Source organism: Linepithema humile, chromosome 7 (genome assembly GCF_040581485.1).
Source record: "Linepithema humile isolate Giens D197 chromosome 7, Lhum_UNIL_v1.0, whole genome shotgun sequence".
In the NCBI taxonomy this organism is placed as follows: domain Eukaryota; kingdom Metazoa; phylum Arthropoda; class Insecta; order Hymenoptera; family Formicidae; genus Linepithema; species Linepithema humile.
In genome coordinates this window covers 14,600,356-14,619,598 of record NC_090134.1, presented here as the reverse complement: position 1 = coordinate 14,619,598, position 19,243 = coordinate 14,600,356, and the positions used below count along the sequence as shown (strand labels likewise).

The following is a 19,243-nucleotide window of genomic DNA, read 5'->3' as shown; positions in this document are numbered from 1 at the left end:
AGCAGACTCAAAAGCAGCTCCTCTTTAGAACTAAGATAATTCGATTTTTTTCAAATTTGCACTATATTGCATCCTTATTTAAATAAAAAAATAAAAATTCTAAACTTATATTTGAATTCATTAACTTGAAAAACACCCTTTAAAACTAAGTTTGAAGATAATTCGATTATTTTTGTTGAAATTCAATCCGCTATATCAAATTCATTATTTTGAATTTTGTATTTTTGATTTCAGATTTAAATACATTGATGTGAGAGAAAAGAATAATTGCAATAACCATAATCTATAGTGATTTTTGGCGTCAACCATATTTTTATAGGTATTCTAAGGTGCGTTCCGTTTCATGCATGATGCGCAAAGAAGTACTAAAAATCTACAGTTTATGTTACGTACACTATAGATTTCCAGCATTTTTATCTGCTCATCATGCATGAAACGGAACGCAACCCTAACTATATAGTTGATTATATGACTGACAGTATCGTACGTATAAGGTTATTATTGCTAACATTATAGTAATAATTCTTATAAAAATGAGTATTCTGATTATAATTATAGTCCCATACAATTATAATTTCAAATATCATATACTTTTCTCTCAGTGTAAAGCATCAACAAATACTTATAGATCAACTTTCATGGAAACGAAAATCGAGTGAGCAATTTTCAAAATTAGAAGAATGTTCTTTATAAAGGATACTCGTCCCGAAAGGGTTAAGCGATAATAGTTGGTTTTAATAGAAGCATGTGTTTAAGTTGGACGGTGTTCTGCAAATATGAGTTAGTTGAACGCAAGTAGTTTTGAGTAAATTGAATTTCAAGTTCATTAGACTGTTGAGTAAGTAAGAAAATTGGGATTGTTTAATTGTGTAGTACAAATGATATGTTTTCTTCTATGTGAATGCAGCTCTGAATGTCGACGCGTAGAGACGGAAACGCGCAGTCGAAAAAACAGCGTAGAAAATGTCGAAAAGACAGCCGGTGGTTCGTATATCGCTTCCCGTAAGTGTCATCAGTACTATCTTCTTTGAGTACGGGAGAATTATGCCTGGAAAGTACATATCCATTCGACTGCTCTTGCTCAACGTCTCTCTAATCTTGATATTATCGCACGAACGTTCAGTATTCCCAGCAGTCTACTTTCTCTATTAGCGATTGTCATGTTCCTCTCTCTTTATTTGTAAAACTCGAATTTTCAACGATCCATTATCTTGCAATGAAAATTTTATCCCGAATTGCTTCCGTCCTGAATAATAGATTGTCCAGTATGAGAGCTTAAAACCTTTTGTAGAACTTGCACATTAAATATTTACTTAGATGTGTCATCGTTATAACATTTTGTATGTTACTTCATTATGGGCTATCGAGATTTCTTCAATTTTTCACTGGCCTGTATGCTTGTCTGTCTTATGATACTGTTTTATTTCGATATTTCTTGTCCCAATTCTCTCATCTTGGTATTTGCTGTAAATAAAATAATACCGTATCAGAACTTGGTAAGTACAATATCAAAAGTCGTCCATTTGTTAGGTATTACACGTTTCATTGATCCAGATTTACTGCACTTTTGTATCTTTAATTGTAACTTTTCTCATCGGCATCTTTTTAAGGAAGATTTATTTTCAAAAATTCTCAGATTATCCTTGCAGCTTTTGACTAGGAATTCGAAAAAAAACCTATTCTATCTGACGCTAGTGTATTTCCGTTATACTACGGTCTGTGTACTCATATATAAGACTGCTGGAATTTATTGTATATATTTGTCAATTTAATTACAACTAATTTGTATCTCTGGAATGTTTACGTTGTTTAACGCACGTAGAGAAACGTGACTCAGGATATCGTGGCGATATTATCTCGAATAGGAAGCATTATGTTAAGCGTATAAACCTAACAAACATTTCTAAACAATCTAATCAATCCTTAATTTGATGTATCTTGTGAAATACATCGTATAATTGTGATTATGAAAGTAGATTGGGTCATATATTTTTTGTTTTGAGACATACGACTCTTTTGCGTTTGTATGTATTAAAAATATTTTTAAAATTATATAACAAAATATTTTCCAAAACAGTTACTTTTACAATATAAATTTTTTCCGTAATTGTAAAATTTTATGAATAACTTGTAAAAAAAATATATTTTTGATACTTTAAATGATTTGGATCGTTTTCAAAATTAATAAATTTTTGAAATAATTGGGAAAAAAAACATTAAGTTTTATTTAAAAACAAGTTAAAAACAGATATCTATTACACTTTTTAATTGTAATTATGTTAAATTAATTTTTACCAATATTTTAGTTGTTTTTTCTTCTTTGCTAACAGGATTTTCAATTTCTGAAAAGTTTTGAAAGCTTTACAATATACCATTTTATATCAAGTTTATTTATTTGAACCGCTACTTGATGACATAATAGAAGAACAAGTATTTTCTTTTTTATAAAACGGAAATTTACTAGAGAGCAAGTGACTTAGACTACTGTCAAAAAATAAACTGAACCTGTTTAATGATACATTGAGCTGTTCAATTTTCAACTATTTTTTTCTTTTTCAAAAAAGATTACATTATTATAATATAGATTGATGTAACACAAAGTAAGTGATAAATTCAATTAGTCCACTTTTACTGCTGATATATGTATATAAAATATGTGAAAAATATTTCAATGGTTTTCGCAATATTATTGGTGAAGATATATAAATAGAATATAAAAGTAATATGGACAATGCGCGTTACAGTATTCTACTTATCGGCTTTTTATTTATCGGCTTCGCGTCCTCAGCTGAAATATTTCAGGTCGAAACTCGAAACAACAATAATTATCTTCATAACTTTCAAGATGTGATCACAGTACTATTGGGAAACTTTTCCTTCCGTTATAAAAAGTATATAAAAAATACACTTTTCGATTTACTTCGGCAATAACAACAATTCGTTTGGGCACGGCATTCGATACTTACAAGGAATTTTATCAGTTTTGTTACTTACTTGTACAAGCTTATAATTTCAAGAAGTTTATGTACTATTGTTTAATGAAGCGGAAAAATAATAACTGCAGACTTGAAAAATTTAATTAACCGTTGCATGCAACTTTTTTCTTACTTTTCCTGCGTAACTTGTTTATACTTTTTATTGGGGGAAGCCATTAAAAGCAGGTAAAGCGATGTCAGTAGTAGCGCGCAAAAAGTTTTCTGCTAAAAGAATCAGTCGCGTACATCATATTGTATCTTATTATGGAGTGGGAGTTGGCTACATTGTAATAATTACCGCAATACATTTTTTGTAATTTTGTAATTTCGATTATATAACGAAAAAAAACTTTATCAAGTTTGGATCTGTTCGGATCTAAAGATAGAGAACAATCGACAAAATCTTCCATTTTGCTGTTAAGAAAAAAGTGACATCTTGACATATCGCGTTAACGCCTTGGCGGTAGTGAACAATGGCTGTACTACTTGCCGGCCTCGTCCAAACATGTCAAATGCGGCTGTACAAACATGATCAAGTACAGAAAAGCGTAGGAGACGTAAAACGCGCGCGTTAGCCTCTAGAAATCAAATCGATTGACGCAAGTGAGTGTCTGTGAGTGGCGTTCCGCTGTGTGAAATTTGCTCAATCTAGGAGGATAAAAATATTTGCGTTTCAATGTTCCTTTTAAAAATGCATCGTGCATTTCGATCTTTGCACGATGAACTATTTTTTTCCCTTGCTTTTCTTTCGTTTTAGTTCTATATTTCCATTTGTTTTCTAACGTACATTGGCATAAATAAATCTGCAGTCTAATTATAACGGACACCAAAAATATAAGTAACCGATAACCCGATAAAGAAATTGCACCTGAATTGGCGCTGATAATCGATAGCGCGTTACATCTGGGCGCGCAGTTGATTGAATTGGAAACGGGTATTGCCGAGTACGAATCGGGGCATTTCGCTGGGTTGTGGGAAGCGTAAATTAATACGTAACTTTCCTCTCCCCTCTCTCTCTCTCTCTCTCTCTCTCTCTCTCTCTCGTGCGGCGCACTCTTTAACCTTTCCGTAATATATGCTTTCCAGAAATAAAGACATCACGCGGTCCGCGCGCGACGCGCTTCCCCAATTACCGCTGATTGCCCTCCGAACGTTCGCGCACAAAGTGCTCCTGCGGGACGAGTGCTGCGAGAGACCGGAACAAGTGGTTAGCGTTACGTCGCGTGACACGAACGATGCCACTTTAATTACGCATATACGTTACCAGCCCGAACATGCGCGCGTGCAACCCGAAATGTTATATTCGATGCAGACGTGACATGTTCTCGCTTGCTCGCTCGCTGGAAAAAGCTCGCGCTGTATTGTAGAGTGAAATTTGCCTTATTTCCAGAAAAAAGTAAATTGGTCTTTTCCAGCGAAAATAGAATTGAGAATTGAATAAAATACATTTGAATCTGCAATTTTCTCATAATTTCTTATTCTTTTAATGACAAATTTATTAATACGTTGACAGAGATTGATAGTTGTAACATTATCATATAAGAACTCCTTTCATCTGTTCACTGTTCAATACGTTACAGAAATTTCATCTTATTTTTTAATACTCTACATTACAAACAAGACTCTTAAGGTCGATCGTGCGACTTGAAAGACTCTTTGTTGCTCAAGGCGATTGTCCAGGTTTATTCTCTGCTTTAGGCGAATGTAAAGCGCATTACTAAAATTTTGTATTTCCCTATATCTATTATACATTACAGTTGGGATAATACTTTGTACAGCGATATCTTTAACTTAGAGTTGAGTTTAGAGCTAAATCATTTAATTCAATCTGGGATATTGACACAATTGCATTATTAATACGTAACTAATTTTCAGAAATTGAGATCGATATAGATTTTAATGTGAATGTAGATTTTCAAATGCAATTTTATATATTATAATTTTTACGATAATTGATCTCTCTACTGTATAAATTTGTACCGACTTTGTTTCTGACAAATTATTTAAGAAAGATAATAAATACCAGCGTGTATTAAAAAAAATTACTTAATTTGTCTCGAGTGTATAAATTATGCGATTTGCATTTTTTGTGTCTTTTATACATAAAGATTAAAAAGGTACGAAGAATACATTCTTCGTAACAAACGAAAATAAGAAATGTACAATATTATCTGTATCTTTGCAACACGATTGTGCAATACTGCTGCAAATAAGTTTGCTTCATTCATAGTAATAAAAAAATTAAATGAATCGGTGAGTTGATTTTAAAATACATTGAGCAACGCAACAGATGGAAATTGCTACGTTTTTTTTTTTTTAAACGCGTATCGGTTGATTAATGTAAAATGTTAAAAATATAAATTTTTCATTCAAATTTATAGCAACATTATTCATGCACTATGTTAAAGTGCATGTACAAATTGCATTCCACATCGATGCTATATGTTTAAATAGGTTTCTGCGTTTAACACGATTCGTAGACATCCGTCACTCGCGAAAGCAATTTCGTCAGATATCGAACAAATCTGGCTAATCGATTCTATTGAGGTCAATTACACGTTATTTCTTTGAATTTTCATTTTACATCACTTCGTATCGTACACCGTAGGCCGTCAGCCGCTCTATACGGCTAATTATTAGGTCGAGAGGTCATCATTTCGTGTCGCATTTTAAATTGAAATTTGCAGCTACGACTGTTGCGATCAAATTGAAAGATCGCGAAATTTTTTTTAATTACGTCATTATGAGACTTGTGAAATGGTAAAATTTAGCAAGTTAAAAGCTAAAAATTATCGACTAGGGAACTCTTGCTTCTTTCCAAGTTTTATCCAAATTCTAAAGATTCTAAAGATTCTAAAATTTTGACTCACACGCATACAATTTTTTTGTACTATTTGAATATAAAAATTCGTACAAACTATTGCACTTTTCAGTGAACTCTAAAAAGAGCGCTTTTTTACGGATGCAACGATTAAATAACCTCGTGTTTATAAAACCAGTTATATCCTATATCCTTATATAGTAAATTGAACAATATTATGAATTAGCTTTAATAATAATATATCAGCTATATATTCTCTACTAATTTTTCCATAGAGACTTTTGAAACAACTGTCATATCACGTCACAATTTTTGCACATTAAAAATAAAATTATCGCTGCAGAATATTTTTATCAGCCCGAGAAAAAACGGCATAATCAGATAAATATATTCTATATAATTAGTTATGAAAAGATCTGATAACATATAATATTTTATATAATCATATAAAATTACATATGCTATTAGATCTTTTCATAACTAATTATATATATTTACATCTGACGAATTATACCATTTTTTCTCGGGAGCATTCTGTTTTACTGTTTTACTGTGTTAACTTTATTGAATGATATAGTTTACAGTAACGTTTTTCTTTTCTGAAAACAGATGGTGTATCCAGTTATTTTTTTACTCGCTGTGTTTCTCGATATGAATAGATATGTAATATTGGTTTTCTTATAAGCAATGTCTTTTAGAAGTTTTTGTTAGGTGATATGAGCAAAACTTTGTTTTATGCCTAATGTTATTTGTTGTAACTGACAAATACAGAGTGCCATCGAAATCGACGAAAGTTGCATTGCCGAACATCCTATGGGTACAATATTGCTTTATCACGCTTCAGTTGTTTGAGTTTCATCTTCCATGAAGATCGGAATAAGCGTAGCGTCTGTGTACATACGAAGCAAACTCTCTATCGCAAAAATTTTTTAATATCGCGGTGCCGCACCATACTGCTGTGCCGGCGCATTTATTGGGTCGCGTGCCATTGGGACTTGTATCCAAAGTGTCGTTCTTAAGCACGATAACACGTCTCTAGAGATCTTGTCGGAATTCTTCCTTCACTGTGACACACGTTTTCTTTTTCTATTTCAACTTCCCCACTGTATCGTTAAGCACGAAGATGCGAATGCACAACGTTGTTTTTAACGTTTCTATATTGTCGCGCAATTCGTTACAACTCTCGTGTATTGTCAATTTCAGTAGATTTATGCAAACGTGTCGTGCGAAAAAGTTAGGTCAACAAGCAAACGCGCGCGACTCTGAAATCGTGGAATTACTGTTAAAAATTTTTCTAAAGCAAAAAAAAGTTGAGAAAAATTATTAGAATTATTGAGTCACATTGAATAGAGAGATGGATTTAATAAAATCCATTTTAGATGTGTGTAACGAGCAATCTCTGCCGTCGAGACATATTTTGCGTAAAAATAAAATTTTATTATTCGGACAGTTCACTTATCTTACTGGTTTATACAGTTTTCGCATAAAACTACCTGGAGAGAGCATGGGTAATGTTCTGTGGAAATCAACAAACATCCGGAACATGTTGTCGATGTGTAATGCGATGGGAGACGTGTTTGTTTGCGAGCACAAGCGTGTTTGCTCATTGCAATGTGCGTGCTTACACCTGCTTCAGCCAAATAGAACTTAATCCTAGTAAAACAGTAGATATTTTGTTTATACGCACCATTAAGAAAGGTATTTTTTTTTTCATCATGTGACACAAATAATATAACAGTGAAAAGTCTCTTACATTGTTTTCTTTGTAAATCATAGATATATATATAAAAAAAATAGAAAAGTTTTATATTAGGTAGATAGTACTTTTTCGATGTAAAAAGAAATTTGAGATTAATAAGTTAATTATGAACGTATAATTATGAGGTAAACATATTTTATTTTTTTCTTATTTCTTCTATTAATTCGTGAAACAAAAGCCAATAGCGTCTACTAAACACTTTTAGTATAACAAGTGATTCGATTACCACCATCACAATACAAATTCACGCACGTCTTCTTGGACAAAAAATATTTTCGCCTAGATTTGATATTTCTAGGATTAATGGAATGGGTTTATAAGCATGCTAACAAAGCGAACTTTTATACAAAGAGAAAATGGAATTTCAGTCGACCGACAATTGAGAGATGACATGATTCGCGGTAGGGGAAAAGGGTTAGAGAAGGAGTATTCTCGATTAGCTTGCTATGCCAACACTGTCAGAACTCGCGCGGAGTAGGGTTTCCGTTGCTCGGGTATTCAATGCTTCACGGGATCTTCACAGTGATGCCTAATTCACGATTGAGTAACCTTCATGGATATTAAAGGCGATGGAACGTACACAGGCGAACGAAAAGTTGTCGTCAACTTTGCAAACAATTGTTCATTTGTGTCGAGCAAACACAATAGTTTAATTCTAGTATGTATGACTTACTCTTAAGTTTTGTCTGTGAGCGGCACGATGGAAGAAGTTTAAATCTTATTGATACTTAAATTAGAATAAAATATCAATTGAAATCTCTGAAAAATTTTGCGAGTTATTTATGCAAACAGTTTAATTTATTTCAAAATAATACGCTTAAAATAAAAATTTTTCTGATTAAATTATCACTGCTATATATTCTAGAGTTGTAAAACTAAAACATTGCAATATTCATCTAGATATTATCACATACACAGACAAATTTGATATTAACGCCTAATAATCCGGCTCTTATTTAATAATTATTCAATTGATAATTATTTATGTGAATTTTTCGATCCTCTGTTTCATAACTAGCAGAGGATAAACTATACGATAGTTATGCTATGCACAAAGCTACTAAGATACTATGTAGGTTCTAGTTCGTTGATGTAGGATGTGTCTGATGTAGAATGTAGTCTGTGAAACATATTTACACTATATATATGAGACATGACAGACAGGACTTTCTGTATCAGCGATTAAGCCAAGTAGATATTGATTTGCAGAATTGGATTCCACCATTGCGCTAATGATAGTGCCAGGAAAAGTCATTGCATGTCAAAAAGTGAAGAGGCGTATAATGGAAATAATTCGAGAATAACTATCGTTCATCACAATAAATTAGCAAACAGTTTTCTTCGATATTTAACACTATCACGATTAAGTCAAGATATTTGTAAGTATGTCAACAAATCAGACATTAATAATGGTTGCGTTCAGAAAATACAACGGTGCATACTTGTAGATCTAAAAGTATGCAGCAATCACTCAATAGGCAATTGTCACTGAACGGTTTTATAATTGCTGTATTTTCTGAATGATTGCAACCGATGATTGCGCTTTCTATGGTTTAAAAGAATTATTATAAGCAAAAAACAATTATTTTACATTTTCGACTTTCTTAAATGTAATAAAATTATCTTTTTCTCTCGATTGTAATTCATCAATAACAGTTTGTTCTTTGTATGAAGGAATTATACGTATATTCTCGGCTTATTTTTCTCTTTTACGCGGGAGAAATGCTGAGCAGATAGATTATCGGTTCCTGGGAACGAGGGCCGTTATCCTTCTCTCCTAAGTGCGTGTCAAACGGTACCTGGCGGCACTGAAAAAAAGGCAGTGAAAAAAGTCGGGAAAAGGGATGAAATGACAGGATGGTTCGTATCAGGAATGACCGAACGCGTTGAGAGATTTCCTGGGAGTGTGAAAAGAAAGATGAAATTCTCAAAGTCGGTCAGCGATATGGTAAATTACAGTGAATAAAGTGGGGGAAACAGCAAGGCGAGGGCAGTGGCGGCGTCGCGACGCGACGTGATGCTGTCTCGAAAGAAGAATCGTGAAGTCGCTTGTGCGAAGGACCGCCACGACGTTGCACATGGCAACTCCCAAGGAAGATCAATATTCCCACCAATCGTATTTCTCTCTTGACTACGGCACACTGTCTCTCTGTGGCTGCGCGATATAACCGACTTTCCTTTCCTCTACTTTTCGTTTATCCCTAACTACCCCTTCGTTCTCGTATCCGCCTGACGCGCGAGCGCGTCCTATTCTCCACATTTCTCAGCTATATTTCTATTTTCTAATGTGTTGACAGAGAAATTAGGTCGCAACTGTCCTACGGACAATATTCGATACTGAACGGACTAACGATATATCGCATTATTATCATATTATTTTACATTGTTTCCGTTAACTATATTGGCATGCGAAATCGGTATTTTATTTCACAGCGTTTTTATTTGTATTATTGATTGTGTTTCTATTTCGAGTTAAATAAGTGGCTTTCCAGAATCAAAAGATAGTCAATGTAAATATCGCATAGGTGAAAAGTGTCAAAGGGAAATGCCGTTCTGCAGTTACAAAATTCGGTATTCAGAGAGGCAGGTCGAATCAAATTGTTTAGCTAGAACACATGGTTAAATGCAAGTTCATATCCTTGTGATTGACCACGCGCATATTAGTTGTGCAAGTATTGGTTTTGCGACAATAAAGAATTTAGTTTTTAATAAACTTAAAATAAGCATATGCAAATATTTCGAAATCAAATTTATGGTATACATTTTCTGATCATTTAAGTGTTATTTTGAAAAATATTTCAATTCATACATTTTTTTACACGGTAACTTGTTTTATTTGTACGGAATTTTTATATTCCATATGCGGTTTAATTTTATAATTAAAGAAATTTCCAATTTAGCGAATCAAATTATGTTTCAAGTTTCAGTTAATTTCGAATCAATGTTTTTTTAGCAATGTTATTATTTGTCGCAAGTTTTCAGTATTAAATACACATTTCTCGATAAATAAATCTTTAAATTATTAATTTGTTAAAATTAAAATAGTTAATTAAAGATTGTTAAGATAGTTAATTAAGTAAATTGAAGATAGAAAAAAATAATAGAGGAAAAAGTTAAATGACATGACATGAAAATGGATTCATATTTTTCGTAAGTACAACAATGCATAAAAAAAGTACATTTGAACTTATTTTTAATAGAAATATGTAGTCTTCGCATAAATAAGTTTCTCTGAATAATTTCTGTATAAAAGTATCAAGCTGTACTAAATGCATGAAAAATTAATATTTCACGAGATGTTTGACATTTTTGAGTGAGGTATGTTTTATTCAAGGTGATGTTTAAACATTCCGTCATGTTTACCGTTAAGGGATTTTGAATATAAACATTTGAGGACGTGTAAAGCAGTATCAATTGTGACTACAGTCCATAGTATTTATAAAGATAAAGTATATTCGCGTCCATAAAGTTATTTTAAAGATATATACTTTATTTTTATAATTATTATAAAAGTTGAAATAGGTATCTCAAAACAAAATGTCATGAAAATATGTGACTTATTGTTAATCCATTTTCATAATCATCGGCATGTATGTATATTTAAATATATTAATAATAAAAAATCTAAAGATATTCATATGTATCGATATCACAATATTCTTCATTGATTCTATTTTATATCAATAGTAATAGACATTCACATAATATTTTGATGTAGGAGGAGACTTTAAATTTTCATATTAATGAAAAATGACAAAATCTTGTTTCTTTTTTGCTATTTTTCTTAATATTTTTTTCATACAAACTGATACAAACACATTTGTGCAAATCAATCTTTATTATTTTAGCGGACTTGGTTTACCATTATTTTTCTAACACACTCATGTCTTCCTACTTCTTAACGCTATATTACATATTGCATGCAGTTACCATAACATAACAAAAAATTAAGACAAATTAAAACTTATACTTACATATCTTAATTTTGCTTTAATTTTAATTATTACATTGACTCATCATATTTTTTACTTCTTATCACAAATTCCACCTATACCTTGTCCTGTATTCAGTCCATTTTTTCTCTTTTCTTCTCTCTTTCTATCTACTCTGACCTTATTTCCGACTTACCTCTTATTTACCGTTTTTCTTTTTTCTCTTCATCTCTTTCTCTTTTCACAATTTCCAAATATTCCTTTTTACTTTATCCAATTCCTCGTTCCATAGCCTCTTCAATTTTTCCTCCTTATTTTTATCTAATTCCTCAAACCACTTTTCACTTTATACACTTTTGTATGTGTATGTTACAGAGTTAAATAGATATTTATAAGATTTTTCCAAATAGATACTTATAAGATTTTAACGCGAAAAAACCGATCGGTTCTTTGATCCGCGTCTTTTTTAATCTCGCATGTGTATCCCTCGCGTAACACAGGGAGAGGGCTTCTCTTTTTCAGTGAGTTTTATTTGTTGTCAAGGATATGTTATCCTCATTTGGAAATTCTTGGTTCTAAACTTTTTTTCGCCTTTTTGCGGACAACGAGGAAAACTCGATCTTTCTGAATAAAGATACTTGCTATTTGTACTCTGATGGAGACTGTGTTGGCACTTTAGACTAAAATATGCATCTACATCTGGTTTCAAGATTGTGGATTGTGTTTTCAAGATCTTTTTCCCGGATTATTTTATGGAAAAATTCTTGAAAGGGCGACGTTATCACCTCTTCTTTAATAATATTCAGATTGACAGCTTGAAAGAATTAGGAGTATTTTCTGTCACATTTTTTTATAATAGAAGAAAAGCATTTTAAACATCGATTTTGATTTGTTGTGTGAAAAATAAATGATATAAATTGATAATTCTCTATCTAGAATTCTTATTTTATTCTTTTTTATTTAAAGACCAATCTTTTTTATTTATCAGAATGGATCGAATGTTGCAAAAGAGATCCAAACATATTTTTTTCTGTAAAATTACTTCTTACACTCTATTATCTATTCTACTTTTTATATTTTTACTCATTTTTTATAAATTTGTAAACACAATCAATTTCTTTATGATTTTGATGTTTCTTGCATTTTATTGTTATACATAATTATACATAATTGACATTTTCTTTGACAAATTTATTTAGAATGCTACAGAGAACATATCTACACGTACATGTATCTATCTACTACAGCGTTTTAGATTTAAATCTTGTTATTTTGGAATAATTCCAAGTAGCGCACACTAGTAAATTTGTATGTCGAAATAACTTTATTAGCATTGTTGAATGCTAGCGCGATAAAATCGAAACAAGTAGAAATTGTATGCACACTTCTGTTAGCTTCGCAATGAGATAGCATTGGTTGTCTGTTTGATCTGTGTATGTCCATTTCTAAAGGATCTCGTAACGCGTTTCGTATTTCCGTATCATTGATTTCGCGCTTCTATTTCACCGAGAATTGTTTGTTAGTTTTTCTTATTTCCAATTCACTAACGCTGTAAAGTTAAGCTTTTTCGAATCCAAGCACTTTCTATTCGTTGGTCTCGCACACAATACGAAAAGAAATGCAAAAAGCGACTTCCATAAAATCTTTGTACGTAAAAAGCGCACGACAAGCATTTTATAGCTGTTTTTTTAAATATATTACGCTCGATACTGTGCACGATTAGATTTTACAAATTGTATTTAATTGAACAACTTGCTTTTTTCCACTTCTTTTTTAAAAACTTTTTTGAAAACTACTGATTTCTGAAATATGATAATCACGTAACTTTAAGTGTGCATAGAGTTTCAAATTTTATTAAAACAAATTTTATATGGTCGCTGCATAAGTAAGAATATGTAGAAATATTTTTTTGCACCGATATAACTTCTTTTAAGAGTTACAAAAATCTTTTTCAGATTGATATTTCATGAATCTGTTAAAAAAAGTTAATTATTTAACATCGTTTGAGTGCCACAACGTGATTGCGAAAGTACAGTCGAAAAGTATTACCGAATCGTCTCGGTAGGCTCAATTGACGGTGCGTTCGGATTCTACCATAGCGCGCTGTTAGTGTTACAGCTTGAAAGTTTTCTTTTTTTTTCTTATTATATGCTCAAATTATCAAGTATCGGCGATCTTTCGCACAAGCATCTAGAATCTACAATTTAATGCTGAACGGCTAGCAGCTGAGAGCTCAGCTTAGCAGCTGAGAGGTTCTTTTCAATTTTCTATTTAATTTTTATTTTTATGTAATCGAACCTTCCTTACTAGCGTATTAAGCTAATACACTGATAATGCGTCACGATTGCCACTCGCTCGAAGGTGTTTTACTAAATCGAAAGTTTTTCTTTCGTAATTTTTGTTGTAATCCTTTTTATAAAAAGTAATTGTTTTCGTTATGATCGTCATAAATATAAGATAACAGCGCGATGAGAAAAATGATAAATATTCACAAATTTGTGCTAAAAAATTCATTTAAACAACGTTTAAACTATTTCTTGGAAAATTCCAAACTAATTGGTTATATTCGAGTCTGTTCAAGAAAAACACTCGATTACAAATAATAAATGTTTTCTATGATTAATTATTTCTTTATATCGATTTTTCTTTCAAATTTTTTTTCTTTTATAATCCGCACAACTAACTTCGCTCTCGGTCGAACAGTTAGACGTGAATTAAAGGGGGAAAAGTGAATTACTGAACCTACGCGTGACAGCTGTAAAATAAAGTTCCTTTAGTCTGAAAAATTTTTGTCCGGCAGAACGCTCCGTGCAGAGAGATGTTGCTAGAGAATATAAATTGTTTGTGGGTCGCAAACCCCATTGCCGTATCTCTCTAGCTCGTTAAATTTGGCAAACTTGTAACAAGTAGCTATTATTTGCATCTTTCTGTAGCACGCAGACGGGCATTTACATACTTGGTATGTGCAAACGTGGCGGTCGTATCTTTAGTTGGGAGATGTAAATGCAGATTCTTCGATACACATTGTACGCTTGGCAACGGAGACGATACTTTTACGCGTTGTTTCTTGCGTATTAAAACTTTGGCATAAGAAACTTAAGACTCATCTACAATGTGCTTTTTGCGTCTTGTTTCGTGCCTTCTGCTTTTTGTTGTTGGTTTCTTGTACTTTTGTCATATGGAACTGTGAAACATTGTCATGTACAATTTGTTTCTTCTGAATTTCCAAAGAAAAATGTTATTTTACATTGATTAATCATAGATCAATATTCAACAGCACTCTTATTGACTAATAATGTTTAAGATAATATTTTAAGATAATTTTAATGTATGAACTATGAATATCGATTAAATAAAATAAATAAATATCCGATACCATTGTTGTTATACGATGTTTCTTTGTTTTCTGTCGCTCGAGATAAAAGTTGACGAACTTCGTAAGAAACAAGAAACATGTGACAAAAAACATGATTATCGGTAAAACAATACTCAAAGTGGCAAAAAGATAACAGACAAAAAGCAAAAAACAGGAAGCAAAGAGCACATTGTAGATGAGCCTTTATCGTGGCTTAAAAACATCAGTGGAAACGGCAGTATTTTTGACATTCAAAAACGAGCAGGATGAAATGATAAAAAGATCGTATTTATAATTGTTTCAAATATACTTCGGTCGAGTCTATACTTGATATCTATCAGTGATATCACACTTATTCTGTTTGTATGTAATAAGTATACATGAAACGTCTCTCTTTACAAATTATTTTTATAATAAATAAGTAGCATTTTTGTTTTCTTTTTTAGTATTGTGAAAACGCGTAAAGATAAAAAAGACAGTTTTACATTTTCCGGATTTTGCGTGTTATACACTGTGCGGTTTTTACAACCGTTTTTTAAAGAATTAATTATGATTTTATGTTAATTATTCCGTAAACCACTCTGTCTTGTTTGACGCGTTTACCGTAGCCGAGCGTTACATGTATGCTTTCCATGCGCACGATATGTATGAAAACATGTATTAGGTACTCAATTTGCATCATCTTCAAAAGGTTGCTGTGACGGAATTGTGATGTTGTTTGCGCCAGTAACGCAATTACCTAGCGATAATATATTTTCGGTTCCATTAAGATCACCGATTACATAAATTTGCGTTAACACCGACAGATGGTTGGAAAAATTCATATGTGACTACTTTGTGCTCATCTCGGAACTTTTGTAATGGATCTTGCGTCGAAGAAGAACGGCATAGAATATGCATTTGTTAAATTATGTCACGCATTTTATAAATTAGTATTATGAGTTATTATTTCGCATATTTCCTAATCTTAGATGCGGCTTGGAACAAGCGAAATCTGCGAAATTTAAACGATGCACGCGATCCGCGTATATTGCAGCTTCAACAAATTTATATCACACAATGTATTGTTTTTCGAAAACGGAGATATTAATATCAAGATAGAGTTAAGATAGGATTTCTAATTTAAGGTAATAATTTTGTTGAAACTAAGTGTAGTTATCGTATGTTATAAGTGTTGTTATAAAGAACACGTTGTAAAAGGGTCATGCATGGAAATTTTATTTTTTATGGATAGTGATAACGTTTTCTTTTATCATTTTTTTTACATTTATACATTGACTCCTTATTTTATTCTTGAGCTTCTTGTTCATCTTTCCCAGTTGAATCTATATCTAGCGCGACTGCACAGTCTATGACTTTCTGCAAAAGAGCTTTGGGAGATTATAAAAACGAAATAATGATGAAATAATTATGAAATAATTCATGCGACGTTTGGGAAGGGTGCAAGAGTAGAGATTAACAATACAATCAATATATGCTCAAGATGCAACATGCAGCAAACAGTTATCAAGCAAACATATGATAAAGCCTCCTAACGCTCTTTTGTAGAAAGTCATAAACTGTACAGTCACACTAGACGTAAATTCAACTAAGGAAGATGAACAAGAAACCCAAGAATGAAATGAGGAATCAATGTATAAATGTACAAAAAAAATTATTTAAAAAAACTAAAAAAAGTATTTAAAAAATTATAAAAGAAAACGTTAACAATTTGGCTCACAAGTAGAACTTTTGAAGCTCTATCGAACGAGCTTAAAAAAACGGGAGATCACTACCCATAAAAAGTAAAATTTCCACGGGTGACCTTTTTGCAACGTGTTCTTTTTTTATTTAATTTCCAGGCTCTATAGAGGACATTCCCTTCTGAAACTGCTCGCTCAATTTTCACGAAACTTGGCTATAGGAATATTTGTATTGATGTTTTATTCAAATTTGATGTCAAAAATACAAAACATAAAATGACGGAACCAAAATGGCAAACCAAATTTAAAAAAAAAAAACATAATTGGGTTATTTTGAAACTCAGTTATGAGGAGTTTATGAAGTTGTTGGGTTCAAATAAAATTTCAAAATTTTAAAATTAAAATGCAGATCCAATATGATGCACTAATTAAATACAGAAATCGAATTATTTTGAAACTTGGTTAGGGTTTTTTTGGGGGATTGCTTAATGATCTCAAAATTTTGAAATTTGCAGGTGACAGTTGAGTTCAACGATCCCAAAAAAATCCTTAAACCGAATTTTACGATAATTTACTAATCTTTTGAAATTTGATCTGCCATGTTGGATTCGCCATTTTAAATTTTAGAATCCTAAGCCACAATCAAATTTAATGACGCTGAAAATCTTTAGAAAACAAGATCTTGTATAATATACTTTGTTTGAAAGTTCTCGTTTCGAAAGGATTAAGTAATAATAATTTTTATATATTAATAACACTAATTAACAAGGTTTTTGCTACATAAATGGAAACAGACATTTTATGTCAATTTTTATGCATTGATTACGAATTCGGGCTTTAAAATTCTACATCATGTCACAATTTTGACATTACAATGATGACATTACAATTTGTCTGTGACCTTGTGACTCTATTGTGAGTCTGTTGTAATGTCACTGTGACTTTTTTTGCTATAAGAGTATGTATACATTGATTAATTAATTAATTTATTTATTTTGTATTTATTACATATTAATAAAAATAAGGAAATATGATATTTTTCTCTAGTTAAATATATATTTCTTAAATACAATATTTTACCATATTTAGTTTATATCTATGTGAAAAATACTATGCATAAAAAATTCTATAAAAAATAGTATTATATAAAAAAACAAAAATATATATTTTTTACAAAAAAATATGATATCTGTAAATGGCACCAGGTGGCGTTAAAAATTAATTAAAATAAAAAAATATAAAAAAATTTAATTAAAATAAAAAAAAGATTTAATGCAAAAAAACTTGGCGCTGCGTTAATAACTAGCATGAAAGATTAGTTGACATTATGAAAGTTAACGTGTTGTTCGGTGTAGCAGCGCCAAGCTTTTTGCATTAAATATTTTTTTATTTTAATTAAATATTTTTATATTTTTTTATTTTGATTAATTTATATATATTTTTTAATTTTAATTAAATGTTTTCTTAAATATACAACAGCTTTTTCCATAATTGTTTGACGCTACTTGGTGCTATTTTCTGATATCATATTTTTTAGAGTAAAGAATATCATAGATATTTTTGGTTGTTAGTTTTTTTATATAATAGTATTTTTTATAGAATTTTTTTATGCGATAGTATTTTTCATAGAATAAAATACACAACAATAAAATATACAACTATTTTTATAGTTAAAACAACACTGTTTTAGGTGTGACTGACGCGTGTACTTGGTGCCTTTTTTTTTACCTTTTTTTTTTAAAAAGGTAATTTTTAATAGATATCATTTCTTTTTGACAGATAAAATTATTAAAACTTTAAATATAGAAGATATCATAAGTTCTAATAATTCAACAAACAATAAACATAGAAAATATACACATAATTTATTTATAAAATCTACATTTGGTATGTCATAATTTATACACATACATTAATGTCACTTAATATATTTACACCGAATTTTATCATTTGCACTACACTGCTCTAATGAACACTAATAAGTAGCCTTGAATGTGTACCAATACAATGTAGTACGAGTGGCCAAATTCACTATCTTTTACTCTATTGACACTTCTGAAAGGTTATGTAAAAATAAATGCGGTTATTTGTAAATGTCCGAATGAAAATAATAAACACTAACATTTCATTTCACTTAATGCACTTATTATGTAAAATTGTCCGAATGAAAATAATGTTTTATTTCCTAGCAAACACAAAACATTGTCGCAATGTTGCTGCAATGTTTTGTGTTTGCTAGGTTAATACACTTATTATTTAATCCGATCCGTGAAAATAATAATAAACACCAATACATAACGTAATAATATTATCCTATATACATACTAAACACATGATCTACCGAATGTAATCTACATTATCGATCACTATCAAGAGATATTTATTACTGCACAATCTTTTGCCGATATGTCGATATGAACTTCACTCATGCCATCTCTCAGAAAAATTGTGTGATGGAGGTTTTGCCCTAGACAAGAGAGTTTTTTAATTTTTTGATCGTAGTTTTCACAACATTTGGACTTTGCATTGTGATATCTTCTTTCAGCGGGCATATAGAGAAAAAATAAAAAACGCTTTTATAACATAATTCTTGTACGCAGAATCGATTAAGCCTATGAAAAATTCGATCGGTCCACGGGTTATAAAGATACGAAAATGTGATGTGCTGTCAAGCAGTCGTGTAAAGGCTCGCGTAAAAATACACGGTCCGCCTCGCAGT

The 19,243-nt window shown here is 31.3% G+C and overlaps 1 protein-coding gene across 5 annotated transcripts in view; it reads left to right on the top strand.

Annotated features, from left to right (window-relative positions):
• Positions 1-19,243, top strand: part of Cngl (Cyclic nucleotide-gated ion channel-like) — a 262,907-nt gene that overhangs the window by 7,779 nt on the left and 235,885 nt on the right. The window contains exon 2 of one of the 5 annotated variants that reach the window (XM_067359196.1): positions 908-1,002. The exons of 3 other annotated variants lie outside the window; for them this stretch is intronic. In XM_067359196.1, coding sequence (XP_067215297.1) covers positions 964-1,002 — 39 coding nt within the window. In that variant the 5' untranslated portion in view covers positions 908-963. Of the gene's footprint in view, positions 1-674; positions 1,003-19,243 lie in introns of those variants that run through there. One more of the 5 variants, XM_067359197.1, reaches the window with a different exon arrangement.